This window comes from Phyllostomus hastatus, unplaced genomic scaffold (assembly GCF_019186645.2).
Source record: "Phyllostomus hastatus isolate PE091 unplaced genomic scaffold, TTU_PhHast_1.1 phas_scaffold_385, whole genome shotgun sequence".
In the NCBI taxonomy this organism is placed as follows: domain Eukaryota; kingdom Metazoa; phylum Chordata; class Mammalia; order Chiroptera; family Phyllostomidae; genus Phyllostomus; species Phyllostomus hastatus.
Genome location: NW_025334026.1, coordinates 12,978,408 through 13,004,805, shown reverse-complemented (window position 1 = coordinate 13,004,805; position 26,398 = coordinate 12,978,408). Strand labels below are relative to the sequence as shown.

At 48.4% G+C, this 26,398-nt stretch overlaps 3 protein-coding genes and 1 non-coding gene across 4 annotated transcripts; 3 read left to right on the top strand and 1 right to left on the bottom strand.

The window, feature by feature from the left end:
- Nucleotides 1-3,768: 3,768 nt before the first annotated feature.
- Nucleotides 3,769-8,049, top strand: VPS37D (VPS37D subunit of ESCRT-I). The gene is made up of 4 exons (XM_045819413.1): nucleotides 3,769-4,155; nucleotides 5,506-5,677; nucleotides 6,167-6,249; nucleotides 6,731-8,049. Exons 1-4 carry the CDS (start codon nucleotides 4,018-4,020, stop codon nucleotides 7,091-7,093), a joined length of 756 nt encoding a protein of 251 aa, XP_045675369.1. The 5' UTR covers nucleotides 3,769-4,017; the 3' UTR covers nucleotides 7,094-8,049.
- A 5,886-nt stretch (nucleotides 8,050-13,935) lies between these two features.
- DNAJC30 (DnaJ heat shock protein family (Hsp40) member C30) lies at nucleotides 13,936-15,097 on the bottom strand. Its single transcript, XM_045819603.1, has one exon. The coding sequence runs from the start codon at nucleotides 15,065-15,067 to the stop codon at nucleotides 14,393-14,395; it is 675 nt and encodes a 224-aa protein (XP_045675559.1). The 5' UTR covers nucleotides 15,068-15,097; the 3' UTR covers nucleotides 13,936-14,392.
- Nucleotides 15,098-15,177: 80 nt separating this feature from the next.
- On the top strand, nucleotides 15,178-26,012 carry BUD23 (BUD23 rRNA methyltransferase and ribosome maturation factor). Its single transcript, XM_045819602.1, has 12 exons — nucleotides 15,178-15,319; nucleotides 15,406-15,443; nucleotides 16,577-16,672; nucleotides 16,763-16,845; nucleotides 16,939-17,035; nucleotides 19,106-19,202; nucleotides 20,146-20,196; nucleotides 20,944-21,029; nucleotides 21,199-21,244; nucleotides 21,411-21,469; nucleotides 25,485-25,592; nucleotides 25,743-26,012. The coding sequence occupies exons 1-12, from the start codon at nucleotides 15,272-15,274 to the stop codon at nucleotides 25,795-25,797; spliced, it is 864 nt and encodes a 287-aa protein (XP_045675558.1). The 5' UTR covers nucleotides 15,178-15,271; the 3' UTR covers nucleotides 25,798-26,012.
- Nucleotides 24,710-24,841, top strand: LOC123806542. The gene has a single exon (XR_006783510.1). It is a non-coding gene; the product is annotated as a small Cajal body-specific RNA 20 (non-coding RNA).
- Nucleotides 26,013-26,398: the final 386 nt, after the last annotated feature.

Below are 26,398 nucleotides of genomic sequence, written 5' to 3'. Positions count from 1 at the left end.
TCAAGCCACTGTGGACATTCTTGTTCATGTCTCTTGGTCCTAGAGAGGGAAAATTCCTAGGAGTTTGTACTAGTTTCCTATGACTGGTGTGAAACAAGTCACCACCACACTAGTGGCTTACAACAACATGGGTTCATTACCTTACGGCTCTGGAACCAGAAGTCTGAGTGGGTCTCACTGTGCTGAAGTGAAGCTTTTGGCAGGGTCACGGTCCCTCTAGGGTCTCTATGGGAAAATCCATTTCCTTGAGGGTTTTTTTCTTTTTTGGCTTCTAGAAGCTACCTGCACTCCTTGGCTTGTGGCTCCTCACTGCATCTTCAAAGCCAGCAACACAGTGTCTTCAAATTCCTCTGACTCTGGCCCTTTGCTTCCATTGTCACAGCTTCTCTAGCCCCGACTCTCACGGCTCCTTTTATAGGGACCCTCGTGATTGCATTGTGGGGGATAATCTCTCCATCGCAAGATCTCTGACCTAACAACATCGGCACTTTTTTTTTCTTTTTTTGCCATGGAAGATAACATTCACAGGGTCCAGGATTAGGATGTGGACATCTTTGGGGGCATTATTCTGCCTACCACAAAGGGAACAGCTGGGCAGTGTGATATAAGCATCTTCAAATTACGCATTACGAGTTTGTCACACTGCTCTCCACAGTGAGATTCTCCCCTGTTGGTGGTGCATAGCGTTCCCATCACTCTTGTTTTCGCCAACACTTGCTATTATCTGACCTTAATTTTTGTCAACCTGATGGCTATGAAATGTCTGGGCTCTGACGGCTATGTGGTCAAGAAAGAGACAGCAGCCAGTGGTGTTGAATGTGAAAAAGAGGGGCCCTGGAAGTGATGATGTGGTCAATGACCTTGGTTGGAGCAGTTCCCTTGAAGTGGTAAGAGGCAGGTGAGATCAGACCAAGTCAAGAAATAAGGAAGGCTAGGAAAAGAACACAGGGAGTGCAGAGTGTAGAGGGTGTGCCTCGGTCAGCCTGCCCTCCTTGGTTCTTTCCTTGCTCGCAAGAGAAGAATTCAGGTGAGCGACAAACACATATAGTGGAAGTGACATAACAAGTTCATTTATGAAATATACTTGAGCACGAAACTACAGTCACCCACCTACTTTGAATGCCCCACGTATAGAGGAATGCCTATATATAGAGAAAATAAAGTTGTTAGTAAGTTTGTTTTATACACTTGAGCTCAGAGCTGCAAGTGGGCACCCAGCTAATCTGAGTGCCCCGACTATTGGGGTTTAGGGGTTATATATTTTAGCCGGCTCCTGGGTTCTCCATTCTCCTCCCCCTTCCAGACCTTTAGATTAGTATACAGTCACAAAAGCTTTCTTTCCCAGCTAGTGGAAATGATACACACAGAATTTCAAGGGCTCCCCTCCTCCTGCACTATCACAGTTTTGCTTATGATGTTGGAACACCTGGCAATCTTATCGGACCGGGCTCAGGACTGCTGAATCAATGGGTGAGACATGTTTCCCTTTTGTTTCTAGACTCCTATTTTAAGTTCTTCATTAGATTGCACTGGGTGGGGGCCCTGCTTTATTTCCCCTCCAGCCGCTCATTCCTGGCGGCTACCTAACACTGCCACAATGAAATACCACAGACTCGAGGGCCTGAACAACAGACATTGATTTCTCACAATTCTGGAGGCTGGGAAGTCCAAGATCAAGGTGCCAGCAGATTTAGCAACAGTTTCCGGTGAGAACCCTCTTCCTGGCTTGTAGACAGCTGTTTTCTCATTGTGTTCTCACTTTGAGAGAGAAAGAACTCTCCTCCTTCTTCTTATGAGGACATTAATGCTATTATGGGGGACCCAATCTCATGATGCTATCTAATCTAATAACCTCCCAAATGCTTCATTTTCAAATACCGTCTTATTGGGGGTTAGGAATTCCACATACAAATTTGGAGTGGGGATACAAACATTCAGCCCATAACAGGCTACTTTCAAAATATTTGAGGATGTGTGAAAGGGAGGTTGTCAGTGTAAAGAGAGATATAACTGATGGAATAGGGCAAGGCATCTTGGAGGAGGCAGGTGAAGGTGAGACCCATGGAATGCATATTGGATTGGCTTGGAAGGAAGGAGTGGCTGCCTTTTCTGGAGGTGGGAGGGAAGGACGGAAGGACACTGAGGCAGATAAAAAAACAAAACAAAACAAAACAAAACAAATCCAAAGAGGTGAGGCAGAAAGCAGCAAAAGCTTCTCCCTGTGATGGACAGTAGAGTTATCTACTGAGACAGGCAGGAGTAGGTTTAGGGGTCTGAAGAGTGTGGGGAAGGTTTACAGAGTTCATGGTTGTGGGGCATTCAACAGAGTGCCCAATGGGCTGAACAAAGGGGGAGTGGTGAGACGGAGGGGGCAAGTTGAGGCAGGGGCCTCCTATCAAGTCTTACCAGCACTGTTAGGGTGAAAAAGGCCAGAGTGAAAGGGGCCAAAGGAGGGCTATGTAGGGTTGTCTAGAAGGCTCCTGGGGGCTTAGTAAAAATGGTGGGTCCTGGTGTGGCAGAGCGTAGCCAGGAAACTGGGATGTGTGGAAAGGCTCTTGCTAATGCCCAGGACCATGGTGGAAGGAGAGCAGGGACTGTGGGAGCTCAGAGGAGAGGGGCACAAAACCCATCCTGGGTAGGTGGAGAGGGCTTCCTGGAGGTGGTGATGTTTCAGCTGAGTCTCGAAGGGGAAAACTAAATTTCAGTTATAACAATGTAGAAGAAGCATTGGCTTTACAGTCTGTGAATAAGCCTGTCCCGTCCCATTCCATCGGTTTTGTCTCTTCCTTCTCAGGCATCTGCCCATTGTGGTCTGGGTGGACTGGAAGAGTCTTTGTTGAGCTCTTTCAGCCCCTATACCTTGGCTTATGGATTTCTCTTTGGTTTCATTATTTTCTCCTTTAACTTCAGAATTTCTATTCATACTTCAAAACCCAGATCAAACGTCACTTCTTCTGGTGAGCCTTTCTGATTGCTTTGGTCCCACCTCTGTGCTTTCTTAGTGTGATAAAGTAACAAGCTTACTCATTACTGTTTTATATTAGACAAGTGGCTTAATCTCTGAGTGTTTGTTTCCTGACAATAGCACTGGCCAAGTCTAGTGTGAAGCTAAAGTACATGACATCCTCTGGCATCATATAGGAATCACACAGGCAGCCATTGCATGGTGACACTTAGCATTTTGTCTTGTCCTAGAGTAAGCTGAGTGAGAATGTGACCGTCTAAATCCATGAGCTCCCCTGGGGCAGAAAGCGCTCCCCCACAGGGCCTAGCCCAGTATGCAGGTATTATATGTTCTGTGCACCCTGCACAGAAGGGAAGAATTGAGATTGCCTATCATTTACCTGTAATGTGACTTTGGGAAAGTGACATCATCCTTGTGAATCTGCTTCCTCATCTGTAAAATAACGGCATACTAGGTATTCATTTACTACAGGTAACACTCAACAGTCACTATCTGTAATCTTCACATTGTACATCATCACCCCATTCAGCAGAAGAGAAAACTGAGGCTTGGAAGGGCAACCTACTTGTCCAAGTTAGCTGCAGGGCAGGAGCTCCTGGAGCCAAGCCAAACTCAGAAAATTGTTGTGCGAATCGTGGGGTGGGAGTGGGAAATGTGAAATAGCCCTGCAAATTGTAAACGCCTAGGGTGGGAGAATCCGTGCTTGGGGGGCGTGGTGAATGATGGATGGCGGAGAGGAGGAGTGCGGAGAGAGGCGGCCTCAGATATCCAGATGGCGGCGGGAGGATGGTTTTGCCCGCTAGTCCGAGGGTGCGGGAGGCGCGGCGCGGCAAAGCCAGGGTGAGAGGGGTGCGGCTCACCCCCTCTCTGCCCCACCCCCCCAGTCCCCGCGCCGCGGCCCCTTTAAGAGCGGGCGGGGCGCCCTCTGGCGGCGGAGCGGCGCGCTTGGCCAGAGCCGGAGCCAGATCCCGGAGCCGGAGCGAAGCGGAGCTGGGGCGGAGCGGGCCGAGCGGGCCGAGCCAGCAGCCGAGCTGGGGGCGCGGGCGGGCGGCATGTACCGGGCCCGGGCGTCGCGGGCGGGGCCGGAGCCCGGCAGCCCGGGGCGCTTTGGGATCCTCAGCACCGGGCAGCTCCGAGACCTGCTTCAGGATGAACCCAAGCTGGACCGGATCGTGCGGCTCAGCAGGAAGGTAGCGCGGGGGTCGCGGGCGGGGGTCGCGGGGGACGGGCCGCGGCCTGCCGGACCTGCCGAGCAACCAAAGGGCCGCGCGGGCCGGGCTGCTGGGCCGCCGGTGGGCGCGGGAGCCTGGCACGTACGAGTGGGCCCCGCGGAGCCGCCCCCGGGGGAGGGGGCGCCCGGAGCCAGCCTGGGGCGGGTGGGGCGCAAGGAGACCTAGGGAGGTGCCTATGCACCCCCGGGATGACTGTGAGGCGTGTCCTACAGCGGATGCTCCAGGGAGGTGTGTTCCGGGGGGCAGGGGTGGTTGTGTTGTGGGGGGCCCTGGCTCGCACACCCACGTTCTGTAGGGCCAGAAAGGGGAGGTGCTTTTCATAGGAAGAACTAAGGGCCTGTTTAACACCTGGGGGGACTGTTGTGGGAGGGCCAGCATCTTGGGGGTGCAAGAGGAGGCTTTGTGTTTTTCTTTGGGTAGGGGTACTGAAAGCTGAGGTGTGTATTACATAGGCCACCATAAGAGAAAGTTGTATATTTCACAGGCGATAGGCCCGGGCTGGTTGGCTGTGGGGGGCAGAAAGGGAAAGTGTGTGTTGGAGGGAGGCAGACAGGAGGGGCATGTGCATCTTATAGGGGACAGATGGAGGGTAGTGTGTTCCCAGGGGCAGGGAGGGGAGGCTGGGCGCTCCTAGAAACAAGGAAAAAGCATTCTCCAGAGCCAGGAAAGGAAGGGGCTCTGCTTTCTGCAAGAGAAGGAAAGCTGGGAGCGGGTGCTAGGGAATCCGGGAGGAAAAGGGGGTGTGTATTCCTTGGGGGTGTGGGGATTCCAGTGGAGGGCAGAAGGAGGCGTGTGAGTGGAAGAGAGGGTGGCTGGAGGGGGTACTATGCAGGGACAGGGTGAAGACCACTCTGGAGAGTCAGAGCAGGGGTGGGAGTGTTTTCAGCACAAACACCTGAGGAGGAAGCAGACAAAGGCCTGGAATGAGAGGGAAGCTAGCTGCCCATGCATGGAAAATGGGACAGAAGAGGGAGGGGGACTCCTCAGAGACCTGAGCAGACATATTAATTGAAAAATTAAAAATTAACTAACATTTGTAGAGGCCTTCATAGTTCTCTTCACTTCAGTCTCACCACAGTCCTATAAGGCAGTGGTTTTTAGTTCACTTTGTAGAGGAGGAAACTGAGGCCCAGAGAGGGAGCTCCAGGCAAAGCTGTCTTGGCTTTTTGCAGTCCTTACACCTGTTGGCTCCTCATCCTGAGATTGGGGTGCTTTCGGCTTGACCCGTGGCCACTGTTGCTCAGGGTGGCAGTAGGTGGATGTGGGCAGACTCCCTGAGTGCATCTCTTGGCTCTTCTCTGGTGGCAGTTCCAGGGCCTGCAGCTGGAGCGCGAGGCATGCCTGGCCTCCAACTATGCACTAGCCAAGGAGAACCTAGCGTTGCGGCCCCGCCTGGAGATGGGTCGGGCCGCCCTGGCCATCAAGTACCAAGAGCTTCGAGAGGTGGCTGAGAGCTGTGCGGACAAGCTGCAGCGACTGGGTGAGGGGACAGCTGGGAGAACTGCCTGGGGTGGGTGGCAGTTGGCCTTGGGAAGTGCTAGGCTCTGAAAGGTGGGACTTGGGCAGACCTGTTCTCTGGGGCAAGTTTGGTGGGTGCTCCTCCTGGAAAACTAAGTTGGGGAAGTGAAGAGTTGGTGAGCAGAGCTGGGTTGTAGAGGCCAGATGGGGGCCCTGACAGTGAGAGAAAAGGGGGTCTAATACCCATGGGCCTGCAGTGCTCTAGGAGACAAAGCCCCTACTTCCTTTTGCACTAGGACTGGGAGCAGATCCTTGGGGGAAGGTGCATAAACTGATGCCATGCGCATTGCACAGATGAGGAAACTGAGGCCCCAGAGAGGGGAAGGGAAGCACAAAATCACACACAGTGTCAGTGAGAGTCAGGATTGGGCCCTGGGGCTGTGGCCTGTCTGTCCTGGGTGACAGGCCCTGAGGGCAGGGGTTATTCACTCTGTCCCTCTGTGGCCCTCAGAGGAGAGCATGCATCGCTGGAGCCCCCACTGTGCACTGGGCTGGCTGCAGGCTGAGCTGGAAGAGGCTGAGCAGGAGGCTGAGGTGAGGGGAGGGGAGGCTGGGCCTGGGGAGAGCGAGAGAGACCCATCCTATCATCCCCCCCCCCCTTCATTCTTACATTGCAGGCTTGAGAGCCCCTCCTCCAAGAAGTCTGTCCTGAGTGCCAGGCCCCCGGGAGAACTCCCTTGTGAATGTCTCAGGAATATGTAGGCTGGGTCTACAGAGGAGCTAGGACAGACTTTTCAGTGCCAGGTTGGGAGCATAGTGCTCAGTGAGTCAGTGGAGGTAGGGGAGGAGGGACCCTGGCCCTAACCTTGATGAGTAACACCACAGTCTACTTAAGTGTGTCTCCATTGCTGATTCTGCCTCATCTCTGACCTAGCAGGTCTAGTGATAGTAAGGAAATAGAGGCTTGAAAGTAGAGGACATTTGTCTGCAGTCACTCAGTAACTCAGAGGCACAGAGAGGGCCAGTCCTCAGTCTTTGGTTGTGCTCCCCAAACTATCCCTTCCTCCTGTCCCAGGAGCAGATGGAGCAGCTGCTGCTGGGGGAGCAGAGCCTGGAGGCTTTCTTGCCCGCTTTCCAGCGAGGCCGTGCCCTGGCCCACCTGAGGCGAACCCAGGCTGAGAAGCTGCAGGAGCTGCTGCGGCGCCGGGAGCGGTCTTCCCAGCCAGCCCCGACTGCTGCTGTGGATCCCCCCAAACCCTTCCCTGCTGCAGCTGTCCTGCCCACCGGGGCCGCCCGGGGGCCACCAGCAGTGCCCCGGAGCCTGCCCCCCTTGGACTCCCGCCCAGTGCCCCCACTGAAGGGCTCCCCCGGGTGCCCCCTTGGTCCAGCCCCTCTGCTGAGCCCTCGGCCCTCGCAGCCAGAGCCCCCCCACCGGTAGGATCCAGGGTATGGCTCCCCAGTGGGGGGCCAAGACAAACTTGATGCGTGGCTCCTCCTCCTCCCCCACTGCCTGGGTGGGGGGAGGGGCAGGCCCCTCCCCTTGGCCTCAGGCAGGCCCTGGCCCTGGAGGCTGAGCTGGGGAGGAGGGTCACCTGGAAGATGCCCAGAGAGAGGGTGTGGGGTGGGGTGGGCAGGCAGGGTGTTATGCCTCTGGCACTGAGGAAACTCTGCCTTTTTTTTTTTTTTTTTTTGGTTCCTGGCTGGGGCCTCCCAGGTGATGGGTAAGACCCAGTGAAAGAACTTGACTCATGGCAACCTAGGAAGGTGCCCACTTCCCTCAAGGGGCCCTGCTTTATGGGCCTGTTGCACCCTACCACTCCATTGGGCAGGCACAATGCCAAGGCTGACAGGAGTGTGTTCCATCATGTACTGAGCCTACCTTTCCCCCCAGTCCTGGGGCCCACCGCCTAGGAGCCAGGTGGTCAGGTCCCAGCTGCAGGGTCATAGACACCATGGCCACGGAGCCCCACTCATGCTCCAGACCCTGGAACAAGGTAGGCCAGGGACTCCTGACCTGGACAGGTGAGAGTTGGCCATCCCCAGGAAAGACCATTCTGTATTTTTCTGTCCTGTCTCCTTAGAATGGAACATTTTTGAGGGCAGGTCCTTGTCTTTGTATGTTCTGTCCCCAGCCCCACCTCCCAGGGGCCGTCAATAAATGTGATGATGAGGATGATGCTGCTGCTCGACTTCTCTCTGCTCCCTCAACCAGCCAATCTACTGTTGCAACCTCTACATCTCCGTTCCTGCACTTCCTACTCTTCAGATGCCCTCCTTTTCTCTCTGCCCATCCAAAACCCGGCTATCCTTCAGGTCCAGCACTGCTCCTGCCTCTTCTATGAAACCTTTCCTGATTACCAACCCATGGGAGACTTTCCTAATTTCCCAGCACTTCTGGCCTGAAGCACACTTTACTTCTTCACTGTTCTCCAATTGCCTCACCTGTACGCCTGGGTTGCCTGTATGCCCAATCAAGATGGTACATGCTCCTTCTCTGGCCTCCCAAATGGCCACCCCCACTGAGTGATGGGAGAGAACACTAGAGCACTGAAGAGGTCTTCTGCTAGGATAAACACTACGTGGCCAGCTTGGCTGATGAGTGTGGGGCAAGAAGACGGGAGAGTAGAAACAGGACTCAAGAATCAGCTTAGGTCAAGTCTGATAAGATAAAGTTTGGCCAGGAGGCATGGAAGTTCTTACAAATGAGAGGGGGCAGTCAGAGTGCTATAGAAGTCAATGTGGTCTTGGCCCAAGTTAATAGAAATATAACCATCTAAAAAGAGGAAAGTGTTGGGTTGGCTTGACTTTTCACTGAAATTTTACATTGTAAGAGGGATCCCCAAAGCAGCACCTTTGAAGTAGTAATAAGAAAGAGGACTAGGCTAAGTCCCACGTGGAACAGTTGAAGGAACCTAGTAGAGCCAGAGGTCAGAGTCTAGACCCATGGATGGAAACCCTAAGGAGCCAGATTTTGGCTCATTATGAGGCCATTAAGTCAGGGCTGCTATTTGAAGTAGATGTCTCCATCTAAAGTTGTGTGAACAGCACCTGAATGAGCTTGATCTTTATAGAGATATAGGCATTAATTAGAGGGCCTGGCCCATTTGAGCTTTTGAGAGCCCTTCGAGTCCCTATTTATCACATAGGGACACAATCGAAGACAGCACTTACAGTGCCCCCTTTAGACCCTCCATCCAATTGGCGTTGGTTCTCCTACTTTCCTGTTTGCACTTGAGCTGCTGGAGGCTGAGGGACATCGAATCCTCCCTGCCTGAGAACAATAGACGGAACAGCTGGGGAAAACCTCCCAAATTCTATGCATAACCTATGGCAGGATGGGCCCTTCATCCCTGGTCACTCTGGATCCATGCTTCCAGGCAGCATTTTTCTAACTAAAGGAGAAAAGAGGCTAAGGTTGGGCATGTCTGAGCCTTCCTCCACTATCATGAATTGGGGAGCAGCCTCAAGAAGGAGAGAAGTTCAGCCTCCCCTCACTGGGGCAATTAAGAAGAAAAAGGAACCACCCAGGCAATGGAAGGACAGGGAGGGGAGAAGAGTGTTACCATGGAACTGGATGGGATCCTTCCAAAGTCCAAGCCTACCTTAGGGAGCTCAGACTGTTTTAGAGGGGTTAGGGACTGAAGCCCCTTAGTGTTCAGCTCCAGCCTGAAAAAGACTGTGGCAAGTGGGTACAGATACCACCAGTGTGGAATGGGTCTAGTTCTGGGACTTGGGAAAAGCTTAAGATTGGACTGTTAATAAACTTCATTAACTTTTCTGCTTCAAAATACATAGAATGTTCTGAAAGGTTGCAGGCAGGACTCTTTCTGCTTGAAATCTACTGGAACTTTCTGTTCCCAGGTTCTGGGGCCCTAGGGAATGATCCTGGCCATAATCCTCTGCGAGAAAACAAATTTAAAGGTCTACATCAAGGAGCCCATGAGTAAGGCACCACCTATTACAGACTATCAGTGCTTTCACAAAGTAAAAATGAAGAGTTGTCCAAGTAACAAAACTCCCATCCCTTTTTGGTAAAGAATTCCTGCTTCTTGAGAAAGTCTGTACACCCACTTGTTTGGGAATCACTAGCTTCTGCATGTTTCCTTAAGCTTTTCCCCTTGTTTCCCGAATAAGAAACATAACATTACATGTGGGGTTTTACTTATTTTTTGTCTTTTTGCCAATCAAGGCTTACTGAGCAGTTCTGAACCAGAGTAGGCTCAAATATTCACCACTGAATCATGTGGTCACTGCAAAGCCATGGCTAGGAACTTGCTCCTGACCTCCAAGGTTAGAGAATCAAATGGTTTCCAAGAGACAAAGCTGGACTAGCTGTGGGTTTAGCTAATTTATTCAAGGACTGTACACAAAAGATTGAGCATAGGAATTGGTATTACTATATTCTGCAGAAGGAGGACCTCTGGCTTTGTGTAGGACCTTACCACTGCTGTATACCTCTTTTCTTCTGGTCCCACATGAAAATAAGATTTTCACTCTGCCTCCCTGCATAAAGTGTGAGTTCTTGTATATGATGTAAACTCAAATGCCTGCAGGGTCCAGTAAGATCACAGAGGTGCAAAGCAGTCCATTTCCACAAAGAAATATACCCTCTCCCATTTTTTCTGGAAATGTATGGTCCTTTTTCAAAATTTCCCCTTTTGATAGACATGGGATATTGAGATATTTCTCTACTGTGAGCAAAATGGTGCAAGTGTGTGCATCAAGGCCTTTTACAATTCCCCTGATGGTGGGAGTGCAGCGAAATGTGGAGAAATATCCTGTCTAAAAGGCAGATGTTATAGCTTCTCCCAGGCAGTAACGTAGTTAACTGAGTTAGCTCAATGGTGGCACATTTTCTCATTTTTTGAGAGAAGTTAGAAATCTAGATTTTCATGCAAAGTCTCCTCAGTTACAAATATTGGCTAAAGTTATTTTAAGATGCTGTGCCACCCACAGGAAAACACTGTGTGACCATGAATCTTGGTCTGTCCTTGGTCATTCTGAAACAGGCCTTTTGTCTAGTGGCAGTCTCCTCCCAGGACTGAGAGCATGAAGGCTGAGGAGGTAAGACAGGATGGGTAGGGCCAACCTACTGCAAGACTAGTGACAGGACCCCAGGCTTGGACAGCCTTAAGAGTGGCATAATGGCTACATGCATATTGACACTATGACCTTACAACAGATGGTGAAGGTGAACTCTGCACTGGCTTCTTAGGGATAAGTGCACTGAGAGTTCTCAGCATATGCAAGTTCATGAGGTCCAAACTCAGGTCTTATTGTCATCCTAACAAACAGAGGACCCTCAGGTGCTCTGCACAAACCCTATGGCTGCCAGGGCTACAAGCCTGGCCTGAGAGCAGGCAAAGCAGGCTTTCTCCTATGATCCTGACCATAGGCTAGGTAGAGAGCAGTGTGTGATCTCATCACAGGGCTGAGGAACTGAGAGGAGGCAAAAGCCAAGAGAGAGCCCACTTTTCTAGTGCACTGAATTCAAGAGAGAATAAATTCAAGTAGCACCACTACTTACCTGTCGTCCTTTCTCTCAGCCTTTCTTCATGCGATATGGTGACCTTCCAGGAAGCCCAAAGGTCCAAGATATAGCCTCGGTCCCCTCACCATTTTCCCAAAAAGGAAGTGTGGTGGCCACTCATTTGGGGTCCACCCCTGGTGCCTCAGCCTCAGGCTGTGGCTGTAAGGAATATATATATATAATATATATATATATAATATATATATATATTATATATATATATATAAATCAATAATGACTATATGGACAATTAACTGGCCTAAGACAAGCTATTCTTATTTGTTTTGGCTGCTGGAACCGTTATAATGGGCAAGGTACATCCTGTGAATAAATGCCAGAACCTCAGAAGGAAGAAAGAACTCCTACTCCCTCAGCACTGGGATGGGTAAAGGATTTCACCCAGCAATAAATAAAGAGCAACAGACGGAAAAGTAGCTTGCCTCGGGAGAAATCAAATCCTGATCAATTCTAAAGACAGTATCACAATTGCCTAGACACACACACATTTGATCCTGTCTTGTTACCTGTGTCTCCCTATTTAGGATCCGTGTGTTCACTCAGCTTTGTACTATATTTGTAATACCACCCACCCCAATGAACATAGCCTGAGGTAGGCTGGGCCCCTCTTGCCCATCTTCCATGGAAAAGGGAATAAAGTTAAGCATGTCTGAGCCTTCCTCCACTATCAGGGATTGGAGACTAGCTCCTAGAAGGCAGGGACTAATGCCCACAGCCTGATCCGGTCTATCCTCTCCAGAGTAGGAAGAAATGCTACCATGGGGACAAGGTATCATTGAGGGTTGGGGGTGTGTGTGTGTGGGGTCCTTCAAAAAGCCTTCCACATTATCTCCCCTTCCATAAAAAACCCAGACTCAGTTTAAGGATGGTAGGGAGTGGAGTGTCTCCGAGTTCAGATCTGTCTTTAAAAAAAAAAAAACACCAAAAACCTGAGGCAAGAGAATGGTACTATAGGAGTACTTTACTAGTTCTATGCCTAAGGTGAAACTGAGTTAGATGGTTAATAAATTTTATTGACTACCTTGCATGAAATATTCTAGAATGTCCCAGAAATTTCACATAGTCTAGATGCCCCCCACCACTCCCTGTCTGAAATCTTCTGGAAATGTCTATCCCTTTCTATGTTCTGGGGCCCCAGGAAATGTTCTTGACTGTCATCTTCACAAAAAGAAAACAAACCTGAAAGGTCTATGTCAAGGACCCCATGCAAAAGATCCCAGCTATTACAAACCACTAGTGTTTTTACAAACAAGATCCAAAAAAACTCCAATGCCTTTTGATAGCATAATGCCCCAACGACACTGTTATACCCCAATTCCTTGGTTGAGAGTCACTAGTTTCTGTACATTTTACTAAGCTTCACTACCAGAAATTTCTATTTCAAGAAGAACAGACTCTCTCTTGTTTTTCAAATATGAAACATAACATTAAATGTTCTTTGCAAAGTACATATGCCTCACCCCCCCAAATCCAGGCTCACTAAGCACACAGCTGGCCTGAAGCAGGGTGGGCTCAAATCTTTACTATTGAACTGGGTGGTTACTACAAACCCATAAGGCATAGGTCCTCAGCCTCTAGACAGTGGACTGGTACTGGTCTGGGCCTCTTAGGAAATGGGCTGCCCAGCAGGAGGTGAACTTGAATGTAATCTACTTGAATCACCCTGAAACCATCCCCCCCAACCTGTCTGAAAAATTGTCTTCCACAAAACTGGCCCCTGGTGCCAAAAAGGTTGGGGACCGCTGCCATAAGGGCTTGCCCCTGACTTTTCTAAGTATAGAGAGAACTGAAGAGACCAAACTGAACTAGCTATGGGTTTATCCCAATTTATACAAGGATTTCACACAGGAGGGTGAATGCAGGAATTGGTTATGAATATACCAAAGCACCTCTGGCTTTGTCTAGGCTCTAGACTTAGACCTGTACCCTTGTGGATCTACAGATCTCTTCCAAAGGTTTTCCTATCACACAGCTTCACACTCAGCTCCAGTATGTAAACATTCGAGCACTGATAATCTCACAGCCATACACTCCCCATGCGCAGCTTACTAGCGGTTAAGAGGGGCTGTTACTGCTCTAGCCAAGTAGACTGACCAACTGCATAGCACAAATTAGAAACACAAAAAAAGCCTCATGCAGTTCTGAACAAGCAACCAAGTTTCCACCACTGGCCTCCTAATCCTCAGTAGTCCCACCAACTCCAAACTCTCCAAATTCCCCACAGCCTCAAGCAACAATGCATGTTTCTAGAACTCGGCTTGTAGGACCTGCATTGAACACTGCAAGCTAAACAGGATGGGCTACACAGAGGAACTCTATTTCTAGGAGGTTTGGGTTGCATCCTTAGCCATAGGGCTCGCTTGTACAGGGATGACCAGGAGACAGGCACACTGGTCCAAGGATAAACTTGACTCTACTAGCATGTTTTAACCACTGAGCCCATTAGACCTATAGATAATAAAGTGTAACAGACTTCAAGAAAGCAAATGACTTGCTCTCTGCTGTTATGCCCAGAGTAACTTCTCCAAGGTCATATGTTAGATAACCATGAGCACAGGAACATTCATTCCTTATGCTAGATGACCTTGCTTTCCCACTCCCTCATGCCACCAACAGAAGGGGGAGTGGGGTTTGGGACTGCCCATAGAATAGCAAGGTTTCCACACATCATATTTTTAACCTACATCAGGTCTCACCTGTGGCTTGGGGAACTCACAAGAAAGACAAGGTTGTACAACCCCAGAATTTTTCTTTTGGCAGCCAACAATTGGTCACATTGCACGTTTCAAGGTTACAGAGACCCCCAGTACAAGTATGGGGGCAGAAGCACACAATTCTTTCTCAGAGCTCTACAAAAAAGCCAGAGCAAGTGTTCCAGAAGTTGACAACATCAGAAGGCAACTTCTGGAAACAGGCACCCAAGGAGCTCCAGAAAACCCTTCACTATCGGGCCTTCAGGGCTCTTCATTTTGGGGCCTCCTTCTTGGGCATCAAAAAGTCTCCTTTTCTGGACTGCAGGGGGAGGGATGTGCAGGTCAATGGCTAAGCTGGGAGGGTGGGGAAGAGGAGGAGAGAGCGATTCCTTCGGACCCCAGCAGAGGTAGACTATGGAAGGCGAAGGGTTCAAGACAGGAAAGGCCATTTTCTGGGGTCTGGCTGGGGGGTGCTCCCCTTCCCCTCTCTCTCCGATTAAAAACGAAAGCCCATGATGATGAAGATTGTAAGGAAAAGCAAGACTAAAGTCGTGTCTCGGGTCTCGTCCCAACGGAAGCCCTTCTTAGCCCGATCCTCCTGCTGCTTGCGTAAGGCCTCACGCCGGGCCCTGAGGCGGCGTTCGCGCTCCAGCTGTTCTCCGTAGTGTGCCTGGTAGAAGGCGTCAAAGTCGAACATAGTGCGGTCGGCGCCCGACGCTGCCTTACCACCGCTGTAGGGACGAGGCGGCGGGGTGCGGGGCGAGCCAGAGTCCGCTGAGGGAGCTTTGGAAGGCCGGACGCCAGGTCCGCGCAGATCCGCGTCGCTGAGGAGGCCGCGGTCATACTTGCGGCGCAGGTTGGGACTGCCCAGCACCACGTATGCCTCGGAGATGCGCGTAAAGCGTTCGGCAGCCTCAGCGCTCCCCGAGTTGCGGTCCGGGTGGTAGAGGAAGCTTTGCCGGTAGTAGGCGGCCTTGATTTGCGCCTGCGTGGCCGTGGAGGGAACGCCGAGCAGCTCATACAGTGCCGTACGCGAGTACGGGCCATCGCTCCGGGAATAAGCCCTCGTTTCTAGGCCCAGGCGCGACACCCGGTTTTGTGGAGGCCCCCGAACTAGCCACAGGTTCCACATTAACAGCCGCGGCCACCTCAGCTCGAGCTTGGCTGCCATCTTGAATGAATCTGGAGGGCGGTGCAAACATTAACTGGCCAATGGGAAATGTGCGTTGCTCGCAACGTGTCGGGCCTGTAGCCAATCCAGTAAAACAGAAGGCAGGGAGTGGAGCATGCGTATTACGAGGCGGGCGCGGACCTAATGATATAAAAGCCGGACGCTTGAACCGCTCGGCGGCAGTCGAGTTGCAGAGGCCGAGGAATGGCGACTGGCGGGCGCAGACCGGAGCACGGGGGACCCCCGGAGCTGGTGAGTTGTGTGGCTCTCGGGCATCCTGTTATGACAGGATCTTCGTGTCTTAATTTCTCGCCCTACTCTCCTTTTCTCTCTCGCAGTTTTACGACAAGACTGAAGCCCGGAAATACTTACGCAAGTAAGGGAGTCTGGATGTTGAGCAGCGTGGGGAGTCGGCAACCCGCAAGTCCCCTTGATTTGGGGCATTGCTTGGAAAGCACGCAGAATTTGGGGGATGGAGGTGGGAGGAGGGGACCAAGGTTCATCTCATTTTTTATAGTGGCAAAATCTACTTCAGTTAAATCTCTGAACCTTATGGGCCTCAGTTACTTCAGCATAAATATGGGAATGATGTTATGTTTCTACGGGTTGTTTTCAAAGTTTATTGCGACAACTTGTTTTAAGCATGTGGTAAAATAGGCTGGAGGCAGTGGATAGGTATAAGAGGTAAGTGCTGTTGGGGGAAAGGAAATAATGTTCATAGAATGTTTATTGTGTTCCCTCTTTGTATTATATCATTAAATCCTTTTGATAACTCTTGGTGTAGCATTTGAGTTTCGTAGAGGATAGTTATTTCTGTAATAGAAAGTAAATGACAGAAGGCTAGAGGAGAGACTTTCGGATCTGTCCTTTCTGATATACCACTCCATAGAAAATTCTTCTGCAGATACTTGATTTTCGGAAAGCCAGACATATTATAGACCTATTCTGTACAATGGTAACTAGTAGCCATCAGCCATCCATGGAAACATGTCTAGTCTGAATAACTTAGAATGAAGAAAATGTAAAACATTTTGTTGATCATTTTTACATTGATTACATGTTGAAATAATGAGCATATTGGGTTAGGTAAAATAAATATTATTTAGGTGTATTGAATTAACTTACAGTTAATTTTATATAGTTTCATTTGAAGTGTGGTTACTATAAAGTCATATGTGGCTTATGTTATATCTGAGAGTGTGGTAGGTAACTTGCCAGAAAATGTTCTTAAGTAAAACACCGTCAAAGCCTGATACATTTGAAAATAGCCAATTAGTTAAGTGCTTTGTTCCTTTTATATCAGTTTTGCGTTGAGTACATTTATAATTTGTGTCACAATAAAATAACACATCACTGTTATGTGAATATTTGGGATCACTTTCAAGTAGTTGTAGTTGACTTTGTTGACTCGGAAAGTGCATTGGGGTTTTGTTGTTGTTGTCATCGTCATTGTCTGGATGCAGTTTTTGCCCAGGACTTTACCACTTGCTTGTGTTTTTGCCTTCCTAGCTCTAGGATGATTGATATCCAGACTAAGATGGCTGAGAGAGCATTGGAGCTCCTTTGTCTGCCTGATGATAAACCCTGTTACCTGCTGGATATTGGGTGAGATTCTGGGGTCCAGGCAGATTGTCCAGGTCGTAAGGCATCTTTGCTATTCACACTGTTGAGTCCCTGTTTGATTGTATTTTCCAGCTGTGGTACTGGGCTGAGTGGAGATTATCTCACGGATGAGGGACACTTTTGGGTGGGCATCGACATCAGCCCCGCCATGCTAGGTAGGTACGTTGTATTTAGCACTGCAGTGGACTACACTCACAAATATGGAGCAGCTTATGCATGTCGTCTGTTTCCCTCATTCTCTGATGTAGATGCAGCCTTGGACCGAGAAGCACAAGGAGACCTGCTTCTGGGAGACATGGGCCAAGGCATCCCCTTTAAACCAGGTTCCTTTGATGGTTGTATCAGGTAAGAGTTTTCGTGTTTTACTTTTAGACTTGCAGACCCTTTTTGTTACACCTGGTTGTGCAGCAGAGTCATACAGGATACTTAAAAATATACATCCCATGGGATTTTTAGATTTATATAAGGTTGGAGCAAGGCCCCAAAATATGTGTTTTGGGGTTTTTTTTTGTATTTCAAAACTGTCCACTATTCCTGTGCTTGTCTTGCACTACCAGGTCCAGGCACCATAGGTATAGATTCTCTGTTAGTTTTGAGTATATAAGTTAGGGGAGGATGGACTTCTTGAGCTAGCAGGAGCTGTCTTGTGCGCCCTGCCCACCATCTTCTCTCTCTAGTAGCTGTCTTGGGGGCTCCACCAGCCATGGTGTTGCTTTATTAGAAATTTGTAGTGGAGTGTTGCCTGGACTGCTCCAGTCTCTTCAGCAGTTTAGGAGTCCTTTCTGAACTGTCAGTCAAGGTTTAGCGTGTACTTAGTACTTTAATAACGAATCGTAAGCCATTGAAGTTACTATTAAAACAAAGTTGTTCTTTGTCTTACTTACTCGGTAAGTTCTGGTCAGTATCCAGCATAGTGTTTTGTTGATGGAGTGGAGATAGGGAATGGGGAGGAAGTCATAGTTGAATCATTATCTGGTGGAGAGAACTGTGATAGTGTGTCGAGCAGTAAGGATGCAGAGTAGGAATCTGGGTGAGTGAAAATTTGGATTTGAAGATTTTATTCTAGGTTAAGGGATTAGCTCACTTCTGGGAACAAGATCAGAGAAAAAAGATATTTCAAGGGTAGTAATTGTTTCTTAGTAATAATTAGGTGAGATGTTTTAAATTGTAGAAAACTAAATACCAGTTACATGATCTGTATGTGTTAGTGATAAATAGTCATTTTTAGTTCGTTTTTAAGAGGTGAGATGGTATGGCAGGCCTTCCCTTTTTTTTTTTTTTAACATTTGTTATATGTAAGACATTGTACAGGGTGCTGTGGGGTTTAGAGATAAAATACAGTCCCTGTTTTTAAGGCTCCATGTTTAATAGGTTGCTAAAAGACATGGACCAAGTTAAACACAAGGCTGAGTGTGGGGTGTGTACTAGGGAGTTGTGGGACCACCAGAATTGTGAAGAGAAGCAAGAGAGCACAGAACAGTCTTAAGAAAGGAGAGGCTGGGGTTGGGTCTTGAAGGCTGGGAGGAACCTGAATAGTCAAGGAGAGGTTTTCTGAGTGAAAGAATAGTGTGAGCAGAGGCAGGGAAGTGGGTGGGGAGAGGAGTCTGATAGAATCTATCAGATAGATCGTAGACATGAGTGAGAAATTTCATGGAAGTTGAGATTGTGTGAAGTTGGGTTCTAGAAGATTTTTAACTCTGTCCTAAGAAGCTTGGGCTTTATTCAGTAGTTGATGGGGAGCTGGGGATTGGTAACATAAGATCTATGTTTTAGGAAGATTATTTAGAAGAGAGGAGAGGTTGTTGAAACAATTGAGGTGATAAGTGCTGACCTAGGAGATGGGTAGAGGAAAATAAAACCTTGGAGAGGCAGTGGACAGGTCAGCAGGGTTTGAGGTTCTGTGGATGGGTGTTCCCAGCACTGAGGAAGTGAATGCCAGAAAGGACAACGTGGTAGCTGCTTGAAATTTTAAATCTGGGGATTGTGGAGACACTTAGGAAGTACAGTTGAAGGATCTGATTTTGGAAGAGAGGGAGTGAATGACTTTGTAAGTATATAAAACATTTCCCTTGAGTTGGAGCTAGGGAGTGTGAAGAGGTAGGTGGTAGAGAGAGCCTTATGATATGGTTGAGTAATTTTGAACTTGAGATACATGTAGAGAAAAGTTGAGAAAATGTTTCTTTAGACTGACTGCAAGGAAGTTAGTGCTGACCTGTATACCCTGTTGGGTCCAGTGTTGGGTCCAGTGTTGCAGAATAGTGACCTGAAGTGGACCTGTACAAGCCAAGAAAGAGGGGGAGTGGGCAGGAGGGTTTTACCTGGAGATCAAGGATGTGTGGTGTATGAGTTCTGAAGAGGTAGGGGTGATCAATGTGTGCTGGTCACTTTCCTAACTAGGTTCCCTCCATTTTTTAGCATTTCTGCCGTGCAGTGGCTCTGTAATGCTAATAAGAAGTCTGACATCCCTGCCAAGCGTCTGTATTGCTTTTTCACTTCTCTTTATTCTGTGCTGGTGAGTATAAGATCAACCCATCTGGGCTTGCTGCCTATCCCTCCCTTGCCCTGCAGGTAAAGAGATGAAGTAGAGTCTCGAGGCAGGGCTATTCGGATGGGACTGCAAGGGGTGGCAGGACCTTACTGTGATCCTCAGCCTAAACAGAGAGCTCAGTGGGCTAATACTCTCTAATGAAATGCAAAAGATGCAGATGTCAAAATTTGATACTAATTACAATTCCCCTGTCCACTTTGCTAAATTTTAATCAGAGGTTGGTTTGGGGACCTGGACTCCATGGAGTGAGGACAGGGACATCATGTCCAAGACACACAGAGCATACCTTCCAGAGTGCCCACATCCTCCAACTCCCATCCCTTCCTCTTCCTACCTACCGATGTTCAAAATGGGAAGCAGAAGTCCCAAAAACGTTATTTTGCATCTTTGAAGCAATCAGGTGTTTCTTGGTCTCCTTAGTCTCTCCATCTCACCCAGGGTGGATTGTGCCTGCAGTGCTGGCTGGTCTTATGCATTGTGAAGTTTCTTTTCTCTTTGTGCGCTGGGGCTAACCCTGAAATTCTGAGGCCTTTTGTGTTTGCCTCTCTCTCTGCTGAGACGCCCTTCTCTTGTGTTTGGATGACCACTCCCACTATATTCAGGTCTCTGCTCAAGTGTCCCTGCAAGAGAGACCTTCCTTAAACCAAAGTAAACTCAGCAGTCTCTTGTCATTCACTATCCCTTTGTCCTAATTTATTTTTCTTTTTGGCTCTTAATCACTGCTGCAAATTAGCTGCTCCAAAAGTTCAGAGGCCATCTCTTTTGTTCATGGCTGTATCCCCAATGCTAAGAACAGTGCTTTGTACATAATGGGAACTCAAATATCAATGAATACAAAAGGGTGGAGTGTCTGGGTCCTGACCACATGGGAGATTTGTAAGATAGTGAATGTTTCCATTTCTTGCAGGTCCGGGGAGCCCGAGCTGTTCTGCAGCTGTACCCTGAGAACTCAGAGCAGGTGAGCCTCTTGGGTACCAGGAGGTACAGGGAAGGCAGAGGGACCCAGAATAGGTAAACTGCCCTTTTACAGCCCTCCTGCTATTGGGAATTAACAAAAAGGAAATTTATGCTGCTTGGTGGGAAAATGATGGAATGACTACCTGAGGGTGGTCCCTATGGCCCCTGGTGGCACATTTTATGACCTGATGTCCTAAGGAGGACCAGCGATAATCTGTGGGGGTAGAGTAGGTTGTTTGTCTTCTCTTGACAGGTAAGATGGTATCATAGGTAATATGATATATTACTGGTTTCCATAACCAAATATATAAATGGGGGAGGTTTCAGAGAACATCTACAGTTGTCTTTTGTATGGAGTGTAATGCAGTATGAAGGAGTAATGAGGAGGTCAGAGTTATAGACCTTGAAAAGGTAAGTTGTGTGTTGCCCCTGGCTAATGACATGAATGGATCAGCTTCCCAGCTGGTGGCTATTTATTTCTTGAGGTTTGAGTGGGTAGATGGGTCCCTAGGCTAGGAAGTAAGAATTGCTCGTTCTGTAATTCCCTTGAGGGAGGTGGTTGCCATGGCTATTTCTAGCTTGCACTTTCCTCTACATGGCTTTTGAGGACTCAGAATTGAGAACAGTCTAATGAAGACCTTTAGTTCTCCCAGGCAAAGTCTATCCTGGAGCTAGACTGGCTTACAGGGAGTGAGGGAAAGCCGTGTGTTTTCCCAGCCTCTCTGACTCACAGATGTTCTCTCCTCAGTTGGAGCTGATTACAACACAGGCCATTAAGGCTGGCTTCACTGGTGGTGTGGTGGTGGACTACCCCAACAGTGCCAAAGCAAAGAAGTGAGTGCTGGGGGCCAGTGTGCTGCTTGTGCTGCTAGACAGAGGGTGGTGGTGTGGATCTGAGTAGTGGTGGTTGGGTACCGGAGGCACAGCACCTGGTTTTAGAAGGGCAGGTGAGGACTTGTCTTGCACTATGAGGCTTTGAGTCCTTGTACTTTTCTTGTTTCAGGTTCTACCTCTGTTTGTTTTCTGGACCATCGACCTTTCTGCCAAAGGTGAGGGACCCTAAGTTTTCAGGCCCGTGTCTTTTGGGTTCCCTTCTTGTGAGGCTGGCCTCCCTCTCAGGAGGGCTTAGGTGTGGTGGTTGTCCAGGTCTTCTGGGGTAGGACAGATGGGTTGAGAGATCTCCAGGGTGATCTAAAAGTGCTTTGGTTCCCGCAGGGCCTGAATGAAGTTAAGGATGAAGAGGCGGCCAGGGAATCCACATTCATGAATAAGAGGTAAAGTGAACCATAGGTGAACATGCCTAAGGTTCAGGGAGCTACTGCTGCTAGGTTTATTAGACATGGCAGAGGAAGCTGGAGGTAGCAAGACTACTCCATTCCTCTGCTTTCACCAAGTCTTGGGATGAGATGTGGCAGTGACACCAAGGTGGTAATAGAACCGAATCCTTTATGCCTATGCCTGCTCCTGCCTTAAACTGGGATGTCTGTGAGCAGCCTTGCAGCCTTTCTGTTTGCCTTCCTTCTTGCCATGCCTGGCAAGCTGTCCCCTCCTTCCCTAGGCTGCCTCCTCCACCTGCGTCCTGGATCCCATTCCCTCTTGACTCCTGTTACTCTCTCCTCTCCTGCATCCTAATCTTTACTCTCCTGGGTTATTCCTATCAGCTCACAAATACGCTGCACAAATTTCTCATGTCTTCCAAGACATCCTCCTTTTACCCCTTAAAAACTCCAAGCTACCACCTTATTTATTTGCTTCTTTTTACATAGCAAAACTACTTGCCTCTTCTTGCTTCTCCCCTAGCATTCTCTCAATCCTCTTCTCTGGCTCATGCTTGTGTTTCATCACAAATTGCTCTTGTCAAGGCCACCACCAGTCTGTCTTGCCAAGGCTGTGGTCACTTCTCAGCCTTTTTTCCTACTTTGTGTTTATCTTAACCTGTCTACTCAGGAGGAGCTGATGCAGTGCATCATCACTTAACACTTCTCTCCCTTGGCCTCCCCACTCACTGTCCTGGTTTTCTCTTAATCTTACTGGTGGTTCCTTCTCAGTCCACTTTGCTGGCCCCTCTTCTGGAGCACTCTGGGGCCCAGCCTGGACTCCTCTCTCTGCACTGCCTTAAATACCAACTATAGGTTCATAACTCCGAGATTTATACCCTTGGCTTCAATCCTGCCTCTGATTTCCAAACTGCCTTCTGAGTATCCACACTTGAACTTCCCACACATGTCTAGAACAAAACAGGGCTCTTGGTTTTCACCCTCAAGCCTCCTTCCTCTGTTCTTTACCATTCTCAGTTATTCCTATCTTCCTTACACCTCATACCCAGTCAGTTCATCAGCAAATCCTGCACCCCTCCCCTCAATGTAAATCCCAGTTCCAACCCTTTCCCCTGCTTCCACCAATTTTGCCCGGATTACAGAAAGCTGCCTCACTTGTCTCCCTGCTTTCAGTCTTTGCTTCTTTCCATTTTCTGCACAGCAGCGGGGCTGATCCTTTCCTTTTTCGTTGTTAAAAATATCTTGCCATTCCTCTGTTTGTTATCTTCAGTTGACTTCTCCTTACCTTTGTTTCCCTTAACACTTTTAACTGCTGTAAATCATGTATTTGTTTACTTGGTTGTTCGTATCCCCAGTGAGAATGAAAACTTGGTAGGGACTGGTTTTATATCCTTGACATCAGAAGAGTGTCTTGTTAATAAAAGGTATTCAATATTTGTTGAATGAGGAATTAAGGATAGTGAAGGAGGAGTTATTTCTTAGTTCTGATTGATGAGTGGAAGGTGTTAAGACTTTGAAGACATTTAAGAGGAAAAATGGGCAGTTTTTGGAAGGCCCACTGACAGTGAAAATGATGATTGTGTTCTTGTGTCTGCTGTAGACTTATGCTGTTTGCTCCCTTGTCCCTTGTAGTCCTCTCTCTCAGCTTCTTCAGCCCATTCCCCGTGGGGACTTATGAGCTCTTCTAGATGTTTTCTGCTCTAAGGCACCCAACACTTGCTCCCAGTGAGTGGTCCCATCTACTTCACAGATGAAATACAAGTTGTTTAACTCACTCCATCCATCTTAGGATCCCTCTTGTCCTTACACCGGTGTCTACAGACGACATGTTCTAACTGTAAACTTGGGTAAGTTTTGTTGACTGAGGATACATTTATCTTCTTAAAAAGGGGGGATATTGCCACCCACTTGGGCAATGTGTTGAGGGGTAGAAAGCATGTTTTTACAGGACTCGGCACAGTGGCTAGCATAGACCTTGTCTCCCCCAGTTCTGCAGTCTTTTATCTTTCAAGTCCTGATTTGGGGAGAGAGGGGTAGGGTTGCCTAGTGGAAGGATTATCAGGCTTCTCTCATTACTATCACTTCTCTCTAATCACATTCTGGCCACTTATAAATAAATAGGTGAATTTAAAAGTTTTAAAAACCTTTACTTGATTTGTATATTTCTTTTGTATCAATATTATTTCACCTGTGCATTCCTTAATTCTTGCTATCTGCCCTCTACTTCTGAACCACTTCTAAACCATTCTAGAAAGGTTCAGTCCACCTCTGGCATTTGCCACTGTTACTCACCTGTGGTCTGGGCCACTCACCATCTTCACTTGCTGCCTTTATGTCCCCTGCTGACTCTCTACCATTGTTCCCACTGTGGCTCACGGCTTTTGCCCTTCCTTACGGATGCATAGGGATTAGTCCTGCATCTCCAGGTCCCAGTTTGCAGTTGTCACCTGCTCCCTAGTTGTGGACTTAAGTTTCTTTCATGAATCACTGCCTCTACACTCTAAAGTCTAGATCATGCTGTGTCATTCCTTTGGTGTAAAATGTCACCGATTTCCCACTGCTTACTGAAGGGAGGGCACACTCCTTGCTGGTGTTCACACCTCTGAACTGGCCCAGCCAAGTGAGATTGATTTAGAAAAAATAATAAGATTCTGAGTTTTGCTAAAACAGATGAAAAGTAGCAACAGAAAGGGTATGTCATACAGTCTAGCTTCCACTGGTTCTCAAGCAGGAGGAAACTTGTGCAGGAGGAAAATTAATCCTCTGCAGACCCTCAGAATCTCACTTGAACACTTCTTACTCCCATGACTCCAAGCACATAGGACTCCTCTTCCCTAAACTTCTCCTTCAATTCTTTAAGTGTCTCATTTCATGTATTGTTTGGAATTCTGTGCCCACCGTCTGCCTGTAGAAATACCAGCTTATCTCCATGGCCCTCCAATCTTTCCCAGACCCTGTGCTGTTACTTTCCCGTCACTCCCTTAGCAGCTTCTGGTCCTCTCTCCATTTGCATGTGTGAATAATCTCTGCCACAGCCCAGCCATGAACTCTTCAAGGACAAGGCAGGTTCATAGCCATTGTAGAACATCCATGGGCTGTGCATGCAGGTGCTCGGGAAATGGTGGTCACACAAATGGCAAGCTTCCCTACTTGGTGGGAGTTAGGCTGGAAAGTGTGATCCCACCTGCCAGGTAGGTAAGGGGTTTGGGAGCTCAGGCAGCCTTCCCGTGTCCTCAGGGCCTGCCTTTCATGGGGCTGCAGGGGGTTTCTTTTCTCCTCAGCCATGACTGGAGGCCAAGATCAACCCATGAGGATTATTGTCGGGGCTGCCGCAAGCTGGGCAGCTGTGTTTTCCTGCCTCAGACATTTATTTGTTGCTGGGAACCCCTACTTGATGGGGTATGCTGACTTCACAACCAGACTAGGGCCTTAAGTGGCAGCAGTGGGCATTGGGCCTCTAGCTTTCTATGGATACTGGTAGGATCTTGTAAAGCCAATTCTGGCCTAGGTTAACCCAAAAGCAGCCTTACACAATCCCCCCCGCCCCCCTCACTCCATAGGCAGGATGTGTGCAGACCCAATAAGCTGTCACCTGCCACAAAGATGCCTATGAGTTGAGTGGGGCCTTGCACCTCCTGACCCTCCTACTTAAATAGGTGGCTTTGACCCCAGCATGGGGAAGTGTATCCACAAGTGGGACTTTATTATAGAAGGGGCATCTGAGGCTACCTCTAACTCAAAGGAAGTTCACCATTTAGCCCTGGTTGGGTAGAGCATTGTCCTGATGTGTCAACGTTGTGGGTTCCATCCCCCATCAGGACACACATTAAGAATCAACCACAAAGAATGCACAAATAAGTGGAACAAGTAGGTATTTCTCTTTCTCTTCCTTCCTCTTTCTAAAATGTATCAATAAATAAAAAAGAAGCTCACCATTTTTCCTCGTCTGGATTAATCTGGGTACTAGTCAGGCTGCTCTATATATCAGCTCACAGCTCTGTTTCCTGCACAGGGTCCCATATAGGACTGCAAGGAGTGGGGTGGTGAGGAACAGCGGAGCGCTGAGAAAGAGCCGTGAGTGGGTGCTGGAGAAGAAGGAGCGCCGCAGACGTCAGGGCAAGTGAGTATCTGGGCTGGGGATAGGCTGCTGGGGTTAAAGGGATGTCCTGACCACTAAAACTAAAGGCTTACCTGTATTTGAAGGGGCCCCAGAGGTTCTTTGTTCTTTCTTTCAAAACTCTTGTCCCTCCCACCCTTTATTTCTTCACAGGGAAGTCAGACCTGACACCCAGTACACTGGCCGCAAGCGCAAGCCCTACTTCTAAGCAGTTAGCTGCATCAGACGGGACAGCTCGGTGTGCACATAGTTGGGAGCTGTGCCGTCCAGCTTAGGCACTTGCCTCTGGAAAGTTTTATGTATTGAAGTATCTACTTCCTCAGTTGACAAAACAGTGTTTAGAAAAGTTCTAAAAGTATTTTCTTCTTATAGTTCTGAGAGATCTTATTTTGTTTTAAAAGCAATAAACCACTTTCTGTGCAACTCTGGCATTTTCCAGCTCTGTGATCCTAAACAAATTTAAGTTCCTCTGTTGGTGGGAGCTACTACTTGATGCCTTGATTCCACAGGTCCACATTAGGTTTAAAGAACTTACTTGTATGAAAGCACTATTTTAACCTACAAGGAACACAGGTAGATTAATTTAGGGTTTATAACAGTAGGCAAAGTTGGGAAGGGTGGACAAGATGAACTGTATCCATGGTGCTCATTGGCCTGAGGCTGCTGCCTAATCTCTGGTTTCCCTATAGTCAAAAGGTATTATTCAGCCCTGGCTGGGTAGCTCAGTTGGTTAGAACATAGTCCTGACATGCTAAGGCTGAGGGTTTAATCCCTGGGTAGGGCACATAAAAGGAACAACCAATGAGTTC

Excerpts from the sequence above, each read along its gene's own strand:
- BUD23 (XM_045819602.1), top strand. The coding sequence starts at position 15,272 with ATGGCGACTGGCGGGCGCAGACCGGAGCACGGGGGACCCCCGGAGCTG. Across the intron at positions 15,444-16,576 it reads GCCCGGAAATACTTACGCAA|CTCTAGGATGATTGATATCC; the intron begins GTAAGGGAGTCT and ends TTGCCTTCCTAG. Across the intron at positions 21,030-21,198 it reads AACAGTGCCAAAGCAAAGAA|GTTCTACCTCTGTTTGTTTT; the intron begins GTGAGTGCTGGG and ends TTCTTGTTTCAG.
- DNAJC30 (XM_045819603.1), bottom strand. The coding sequence starts at position 15,067 with ATGGCAGCCAAGCTCGAGCTGAGGTGGCCGCGGCTGTTAATGTGGAAC.
- VPS37D (XM_045819413.1), top strand. The coding sequence starts at position 4,018 with ATGTACCGGGCCCGGGCGTCGCGGGCGGGGCCGGAGCCCGGCAGCCCG. Across the intron at positions 5,678-6,166 it reads GGACAAGCTGCAGCGACTGG|AGGAGAGCATGCATCGCTGG; the intron begins GTGAGGGGACAG and ends TGTGGCCCTCAG. Across the intron at positions 6,250-6,730 it reads AGGCTGAGCAGGAGGCTGAG|GAGCAGATGGAGCAGCTGCT; the intron begins GTGAGGGGAGGG and ends CTCCTGTCCCAG.